Source organism: Glossina fuscipes, unplaced genomic scaffold, assembly GCF_014805625.2.
Source record: "Glossina fuscipes isolate IAEA_lab_2018 unplaced genomic scaffold, Yale_Gfus_2 26, whole genome shotgun sequence".
NCBI lineage: Eukaryota > Metazoa > Arthropoda > Insecta > Diptera > Glossinidae > Glossina > Glossina fuscipes.
Window position 1 is genome coordinate 1,351,226 of NW_023998421.1, and position 9,664 is coordinate 1,360,889.

The 9,664-nt window shown below is 37.3% G+C and overlaps 1 protein-coding gene across 1 annotated transcript; it reads left to right on the top strand.

The window, feature by feature from the left end:
- Positions 1-852: 852 nt before the first annotated feature.
- LOC119635534 (fez family zinc finger protein erm) lies at positions 853-9,127 on the top strand. Its single transcript, XM_038030369.1, has 2 exons — positions 853-1,215; positions 5,345-9,127. Exons 1-2 carry the CDS (start codon positions 1,204-1,206, stop codon positions 7,268-7,270), a joined length of 1,938 nt encoding a protein of 645 aa, XP_037886297.1. The 5' UTR covers positions 853-1,203; the 3' UTR covers positions 7,271-9,127.
- Positions 9,128-9,664: the final 537 nt, after the last annotated feature.

The following is a 9,664-nucleotide window of genomic DNA, read 5'->3' on the forward strand; positions in this document are numbered from 1 at the left end:
AAAGCAAAAAGACTCACTCTCTGTATTTACAGCCGTACGTACATATTTACATTTTTTAGATATTATTATGTACATGTGCATGTGTACCCGGAGCCCGGAGTGTGTGTTGAATGTTCTTTTCAATCAATTGTCAGGCCATCTCTTTCCGGCGCATGCAACATCATAAATATTTAAAGAAGGCGTGTTTGTTACAAAACATCATTATTATTATTACGACAGGGACACTTTTGTTACTCTCCACGTTTCTATCTTCGTGAAAGTTAAAGTGTTTACATAAGTCTGAAGTAGACTAACTACCTGCCCAGCTGCGTATACATAAAAAGTCTGGAATATTTATACATCCAGAATGCCTTCTTCTGCTCGGGTTTTTTTTTTCTTTTTCTCTGATTTATTTCCTCTCATCCTATTTACACAATAAGCATTAAAAATGGGGGCCATTTCTCATATTTTCTCTTTTCTTCCTACTATTCCATTCTCTTTCTGATTTGTATCGATGTATAGGTGAACATTTACTTAAATTGCTATTCTAGGGGTTGTAAATCTCGTTTGCGTGAGAAATTTACTTATTTCTCTCTGTCTTTCTCTCTCTCGCTCTGTCACTCTCACTCACTCACGTTCTCTCTCTCTCTCTATCTCTCTTTGTTTTTGTCTCTCTTTCCCTTCATTATATCCTTGATTTGTTGAGTCTTTAAAGCAAAAAAAGAAAAAAAACACCCCCCCCCCCCCCCATTACTGCACGTAAAAGCGGTGAGCGTTGAGGAGAGCGTACTAAGAGGTGTCTTTTTTCGTAAAACTTTTCATATTTTTTAAACATCGTTCACATCTCAAACACATTTCATTCATATCCAAACTTAAGCTACGGCCTCCGAATTATAAGTGCGTGTGTTGCGTGCTCGTCGTTCTTGTTAACAGACATTAGAAAATCATTTGGCGACGGGCATTTGTGCAAAAGAAAAAATACCTAATGTTAATAATAATAATGGCCGTGTGTTCATCTAACAATCAAGAAAATTGGCTTTAGAAACAAATAAACAAAAAAAAAAAAAGAACATTATTTTAAGCGTACATTTGTGCGTTAGTTGAAGAAGAAAAACGTGAAAAAGCAAAAGTCTCCTAATGCTCGAACAAAAACTCGAGATTTCGATTTTGCCGCGACTTATTTAGATTAAAAACCAATTACATCTTCGTGGAGCTGCACAAAATATGGTTTACTTCGTATGTACAAAAAATAATTTTCATTTATGATTAATATTTGAAATCGTATCGATTTTTAAGTTCAAATAATTGTGTGTGTGTGTGTGCGCGTATATCTTTGTTTCTTGGTTTATTCTGTTAAGTTTAAGAAAGATATCAGAGAACATGGACTCCACAAATTTTATGCAGATGTAGTTCAAGTGAAGATTTTAATATTCTTCGACATTCCTGTTGGCCTTTTCGCCGTCTTTCCGTTCACTGAGTCTTATTGGTTTCAAATTCTCCGCAATGTGGCTAGAAGATTAAAGCGTTGTTTTTATTTCTTTGTATTGGCGAATTAAATTTTACGTAGTTAGGCTAGTGTTAAACCATACGACGGCAGAATCACTCAATTGATATGCAAAATCTGATACATATTGACGTTTGACTGACATTAGTACTTCGGAAAACAATATCATATAATTTATTCTGAAAGCGAAAGCAGATAGACCTGATCTACGATGTTTCGGAATCTGACGAAGATGTGAATATGATGGCTTCACATACAATCGTAAGCAAATTTCTAAAAATTTAATTTTGAAATTGTTTTCCGTCTACAAGGAAACTCAATGCTACAATTAATTCTGCACATAATCTGTACGTCTGGGCCGCTTCAGATGCAGGTTTCATTCCATTGTTTGTGTTATTCTGTCGAATAAGCGAAAAAGGAAAGACTCCACGACACCAAGTGAAAGCTCTCACTGCTTTCAGAAAATTGAATTTAAAAAAATCGGTAAAAGCTTTACAGTGGGCTCCAACTATTAAATGTACCTCGCTTCCCTTAACACACTCATTTATATAACGTCCTTTCAAAATAAAGTGCTACACGCTAAATGGTCGAAGCAGTGGTCCGATCCGAACCGTTTTTAAAATCGTTCGTCATTGGGCCAAAACATGTCAATGTATCAAATTTCATCAAAATGTCTCAAAAATGGCGAAGGCTTGACTAGATGAGCAGACGGATAGATGCGCTTAGTCCTCAATAAAAGATGCGTCCATTTAACGTCCTTGTAGGTATTGTACACATTTGCGTGATCTTAATATATCAAGTGTGGTGGTGTATAAAAATCAAATCCGCAACTCTCGGTTAACCTCGACGACCTTTCCGAATATTGATTGACTTACATCAGCATGAAGATTGTCATACACTAAAAAATCGGTCCGTCTTCTTTACGCATTGTTTTTTTTTTTTTTAAGTTTTAATTAATCTCAACAGCTTAACGTGAGAGTATCTAAGAAGCATACCAGTCCTGATGACCGTGGACGAGTATTTGGAACAAAGTACGCTTTGCTTCTGCAAATTTTCGTTTCGCTCCATAAATGCAAATTTTTAGTTCAAATCGACAATCTAGTAAACATTTTCTACTAAGTTATTTGTAAGATTACACATTGACGTAATGCGGACTTCTAAACGTTGAAAACAAATCGTCCGCTTCCTGTAATGGTAGAGTAAAAACTGTGTTTCACCATATTTGAATCTAAGTATTCGTGTACTGTAGTCTCTGCAATTTTCAATCAGGCCCCCATTACGAGACCAAGATGTTTTCATAAGTAAAATTTGTTTTACTTCTGCAAGATACAAATTTTGAAAAGCGAGTGCTGGGACGAAAGACATGTGCTATCTATTGTCTAGATCTCAGGTCTGATCTGTGTATATAAATGTTATCATAAACAAACGATACACCAATTCCCTCATTCACTAATTCCGTTTGTGACATTTAAAAACACTGTTCAGGTCCATTTTTCTTATTCCATTGGTGGAACATAAATTGTGTATCGAAAGAAAAACGTATCCTATGGGAAAATAAACTATTGAAACAAATATTGAGGAGAAGGAACAATATCTAGTAAATGCACGTCAGCCTAGTACTGGACGGGCTTGGGAATATGCGGAGGAGCATTGTGCCAATTGCATGTAATATCTTAATGTTTTAATCGCATCAGTTGATGTTCATTAGTTAACGCTTCCCATTGATTGTATTGTTTGAGTGAGCCAGTTCCTTTTATCCATTCAAATGCCGTTGATCGTCTGTCGCGATTAGAGAGATCGTTTTCTAGAATTAAACCGAGAAAAGTAACGTTCCACTTATATTAGTTTTCCAGTAATTGCGGAACACTGTAGTTAGGATTTGCAGACATCAGTGCCTGTCCATTGGCGATCAAATTTTCTTTGTTCATTTCCTTCCAGGCGCTTTGAAACTCACTTTTTACAGTCATTTTTATTGTAAAATGCATAGCGGTTGTCTATCCCACAACCAAGGCATCATTACATCGGTTTTGGATCTCACAACGAAGACATCATTCAATAGATTTTGGACCACATTCGCGAGTTGCTCTTAAAGCGTAAAGGGCTCTCATCAACTACGCTATCTGTCCGGATCGTGTGTTCGCATCCCCTGCTTGACTAGGATATTAAGGTTGTTATATGTATATTTTTCAGCTTGAGCCGACATTCGTAGATGCTAGTGCTCAAGCAAATTCAAGCAATAACAGCAACAATAGTTTAGTTCAGCTTGCCCTAACACATTGTTGTTGGTCCGTTTTTCATAGGGAGAGTCATGGCGACCTTTTTGGTCTTCAATAGCAGGCAATTATTCTACTGAATTGTTAGTAGGAAGTATATGGCAGCAATAGGAAATATTTACAGCAGACCGTAGAGGAAAGCAATTGAGTCATGTATTGAGAATATTTTTTTATACATTAGAAGAAGAAAAATATATATGAATTTTTTCTTACATAAGCAACTTTCATATATGCTTAAACATTGATCGTTATGTGAATTGCCTAGTTAGGCGATCTCTGTGACGGCAGCTTTCAAGGAACACAGTTTTTTTAATTTAGCATTGAAAAATTGCCTGTTGAAGAATTTAATGGTGGGAGATCTTATTATTGAACTGAGCTGAAATCCATTTTGCAAATATGTGCAAGCGTATATCAGGCAAGTCGCCTAAGTCCGGGCAATTTATATATTTATGTTGTCATTGCTCTCCTCATAGAGTGTGTTATATGATTTTTCGTAAATATAAGAGACGCAGCAGACATGAAGGCATGTGCTTTCAATTTCAATTTAATAAAACCTCTTGAGAGAGTAGTAATGCGAAGTTTGTGCTTCTGTTTTTCACAAATTGATCCACTCAAGCGCTAAATAAAGTTAATTAAATTGAGAAACCCCTACATGAAATGCTGTAAAAACCCGTTACTTAGTCAAAGCGAAAGCTAAAGAAAACCAAACTCAGGGCGATAAATAGGTCTCTTGAAGTGGAAAATCGTAGAGCGTACGTTGTTTATTTGTAAGTTGGTTAAGCTCGAACAAAGCATTAAAAAACGGAAGTAACACATTTATGTGACACTTCAACAGTTGGAAATCATTTCTTAAATTATGTAAGCATGAATCCATGATGGTGAGCGAAGTCGATTATCATTAAAACATAAGGCAGCTCAGTTGCATTCAAGTGTGAAAAAGACAATGAAACGCAATAAATAAAATATTTTGCGGGTTTTTGGAGGAAGTAATTGTAATATAAGTATGTGCGCCATATTTAATTCTTGCATTTGCCCAAGAAAACAATACACGATCGTATTAAATCTATAAAATTATGTATGCATGTATGTAAATTTCATAAAGAGGTGTGTTTATATAAAACAGCCCAGGATAAGGTTGAATGTTTTGTTTAAATGCATTCAAGTGTATTTAAAGCGATCGAATTGTATTATAACGTACCAAGCACGGGTTAAGGCATTCTATTGCTGCCCGCAGAGTGTATTGAAAATCTTGGGCAGAAAGGGGTTTTTATGGATTTGTGTTTGTCAAAGCAAAACAATCCAATTATTTATTGAAATTTACTGAAAGATTGTTTAATACACACGTGTTTTGTTTAAATAAAAATAAACCGCAATAGGCGTAAGCTTTTGAAAAGTCCTGTTTGTTGTTGCTTGTCTTATACTAGCTTCAATGGTATCCAGCCGACGAAAAGTTTTGAGGCGTGTCAGTAAGAAGAATTAATATTTTTATTTAAACCGTACACAGTTCATTGATTACGAATCCTTGACAATTATTCGCCATGGAGTGTAAACAATTGATTTTGATTAAAGAAAATTTTGCTTTTTTCAGAGTCCTCGTGGCATGCAACCGTGCAGTCCCTTGGGCATTATTGCAATAACTATGCCACCTTCGAAGAGCCCTATTGTGGAAACTGCTACTAATCACAAGATGTCTCTTGAAATTTTTGCCGATAGCAACGCGTCAACGCCGGTCGATTCCAAAACACCGAATATTAAACATGTCTCAGCTACCACCTCCACGCCTCTAAGTACTCGGAATTGCCCTTTAAAATTTTCAATAGCAAAAATTATGGAGCCCGACCAACGTTCGAATGGGGCAACGATCGACTCAGAACGTTCGTGCAGCCCCATTGAAGTTACGAGTGATGATTCTGAGGCTTTAACTCTAGTTAACTCCGAAAATTACGATTCGGCGTTTAAGAAATATGTTCCGTCTTCGTCAACCGCCGCAGTTCAGCAATTTGTGTCCGCACGACATCAAGAACTGTTAACGCAATATCCCTTGCTCTATTATGCAGCACCCAATCAACTTATGTGCGCTGCGGCTGCGGCCCAATATGCAGCCTTGACGGCACAACAACAAAATCTGTTAACGGATACAAACGCCACTGTAACCCATTTAAATAACTTTACTGCTTCGCTAAGCTCTTTGCATCATCAAACACTAAGGCGTCAATTGATTACACCTTCCGCTTCTACTCACCATTTGGCGGCAGCAGCTGCCGCAGCAGCTCAGGCTGTGCATCATCAAACTATGATCAATAGCCACTCTCAGCTGCATCATGTCTTAGAAAAGACTCCCGCTAGCCACAAGGCAAGAGATTCTGTGAACACTTCTGCCTATCATCAGCACCCACGTAAGACTTCTTCTCCTCCCACCCATCCAGCAACAACAGCTACTACTATTAATCCTGATCCAAGTACGCCTCCTGACGCCCAAAGGCATCGACCCGATTCTCCCAGCTCATTGGATGATAGTCCGATTGTTAGTGGAGGCAAGCAGAAAACGTTTTCATGTCTAGAATGTGGTAAGGTCTTCAACGCCCATTACAATCTGACCCGTCATATGCCAGTACACACGGGAGCCCGTCCGTTTGTGTGCAAAGTATGCGGCAAAGGATTTAGGCAAGCATCAACTCTGTGTCGACATAAAATCATTCATACGTCTGAGAAGCCGCACAAATGTCAAACTTGCGGTAAAGCTTTCAATCGGTCTTCTACTCTAAACACGCATACTCGTATTCATGCCGGTTATAAACCCTTCGTATGCGAGTATTGCGGTAAAGGTTTTCATCAAAAGGGCAACTACAAGAACCATAAACTTACTCACAGCGGAGAGAAGGCATACAAATGCAGCATTTGCAATAAAGCATTTCATCAGATCTATAATTTAACTTTTCACATGCACACTCACAATGACAAGAAACCATACACATGTCGAGTTTGCGCAAAAGGATTCTGCCGTAATTTCGATTTGAAGAAACATATGCGTAAGTTGCATGATTTAGGTAGCATTAGCATTGACGAAGAAGTCTCTAGCGCGCACATGGAAGCACGTCGGGAATACAACAGACATGAATCCTCCGTAGAATACCGTAGCGCCAGTCTAATCAATTCGAATTCGTCCGATTCATCATCACCGCCTATCAATGTCACTACTCCCCCATTGTCAAGCAACGAAGGAAGTAGCTCAGCATGGCCTACCTCTACGCAATACCCAATTTTAAGTTCCGCTAACAACACCAGGCTATATAATCATACCGGTCACTTACCCAACAATTACAGAGTGGCTTCTGAGTATGGAAATGGCTCGACGTTCATAAATTTTACTCAAACGTCTACGTCCGGAATTCATCTCAGTACCGCCCCACCGACGACACATCATCTTGCTTTGCAGCAACAACAAAGGCTATCAACCGCTGCGGCAGCCGTGTCAGTAATGGATAATGTTCCCTTCATAGCTAAAGTATTTTGACAGAGGTACTATGCCGATTCTCTGGCTAATAGCAATCGTGCGTTGCATGGCCCGCCTACGAATGCCGCAAGTTCATCAGCGTCAATGACCGCAAAAAGTATTTTAATAGACTGACTGCAATTTGTGGCAGCTGCAGCTGCAGCGTCCTTACCAGAGCGTATACCAACGATAGAAATGCATTCGGAATACGGATTAGGCGCAGTAAACCAACGTGTATTTATTGTGGATCGAGAAGAAGAACAAGCGAACAGTAAAAGATCATTAGTTGCTAGTGGAAATTTGGGAAATTCTGTTCGAACATTACATGACTTTTTCTGAGGCTTCAATAAATAATGAAATAATGCTGGCTACCCATTTACCTACTCATCCTAGACACAATAACGTTAACATGCAAATATGACTGACAAAACGAAAAGAGATCGATAACAACATTTGCAAATTCACCAGCGTTTAAAGTAGTCAACCCAAGATCCTGCAGGTACGCTTTCCTTGAATGAAAGACTTAAATACTTTTATATAAGGCTTGAGATTCGAACCACATGCCATAATAAACATCGCATGTGGTTAGCTAGATAGATAGATTTTATCTTTGCAATGTCCTATAAATACTCCAAGCCGAGAATAGGGCTTCTAAAGAACCAGCTAACAATATTTAGATTCAGTAGAACGCTACGTGCCGAAGAGCGGATGTCTTTTGGTATGAAGAAAATGTAGTGTTTAGATCCATTTCTAACTATTGGAACAAAGCTCGCTCATTCGACAAAGCCAGATACCGCGACATTTTTAAATCGAATTTGAATTCTTTTGAATTATATTAGACGCTCTTATTCGCACATAAATTGTCCATTCGGACTTATTACTACCGCTACTACTATCTTCAAAATTTGCCTACAATCTCTCTCTCGTTATAGTGTAGATTAAAAACTTTTATTTATTATATTTTTCGAATAATCAGCCAAGTTGGAAATAAATATAAGGATAGGATGTTCGTCAGAAAAGATTATAGGTAAGGGGAAGGAAAAAAAATAATGAGTGAATAATGTTGACATGAGTGCGGCTTACATGTTTTATATCTCCACAAGCTAGTTATGCCAGAGTCTCTCTCTCTCGCGATTAAGGAATAAACAGCTTCAATAAAGTGTGATACCTTGTCCGTGTAACTCTACGATAAAGAGGGAGAAAGAGATGGGGAAATCCAGTAGCATTTCTAAATAGGAATTCCTGTACGTACATATGGCGCATGTCATGTGGATATTCAAAAAAGTTGCAATCGCTGGACATAATTGCTTCTTTCGTGAGCCTCTGTACGCGGTGGAGAACCCTACCCACATTATACGCTTATCTTGGCTCAATAGAGGTAGGGCTAGAATGAGGTCTTTCGACACTTTGCGTTCTATTACAGTCCACGGCACTGCTCTCGGATCGGTAACAATAGGATATAGAAAAATGCGAACAAAGTATTTTTTACTACAACTTGCACGCGCAATTTTCGTATGAAAATTTCAAAAATTTCTGAACTTTCGCTTAGGGTTTTCATCTAACAGCGAAGGTTGGCTTTTTACCGCTGGAAAAAAATGTTAAGCACGAGAATCTTTGCTAGTTGTCTAACTCTTACGGGAAACTAAAAATTTCTTTGTAATTTTATAAGAAAAATGCAATATATGATGGAAGAGAGTGTTTGATAGGCATGCTTTCCGTGTTTGTATGTGTACGTGTGTGCGTGTGCGTGTGTGTGTGTGTGTGTGTGCATGTGTGGAGATTTTATGGCGTTTATAGAGTGAAGCGCATGTTGCTATATATATTTACAAATTTTTTTGTTAAACTTTCTTCTAACTTTATGTATAAAATTCGTGAAATAAATAAATGCTAAATGCTTGTTTTAAATACACACACATATTTATTGAATATTTATATGTAAATTCCTTCACTCTTGTGTCATATATATACATATATATATAATATTTGTAAATAACAATACTAGTCTAGTTAGTTATAAATGTTATATCCCGATGCAACTCAAATAGGTAAAACTTATAAGTAAAATTCTTTTTGCAAACTTTGTATCATAGTTACTAAGAGTTAATAAAGAATTTCCCAAATGCTATATATATTCACGTTTAGGGTTATACGTCAAATAATTGTGAATTTTTTGTGCATATTAAAAATATTTGAAGAAAAATCTCTAAGAGAAAGGAAAGGTCTCTATTTTAGGAAGAAAATAATCATGATCACAATTAGCCAGAATCTAATAAAATTATATATATAAAAAAAAAAAAAAAAAAAAATATTTTTATTAGTTTTTCATTTAAAGAAAAGATGAAAAATAAGCGATATCTGCTCATAATCTCCCCACTTTACAGGCAAAAGCAGCAAAAGCAAGAGCGAGTAGCGTGC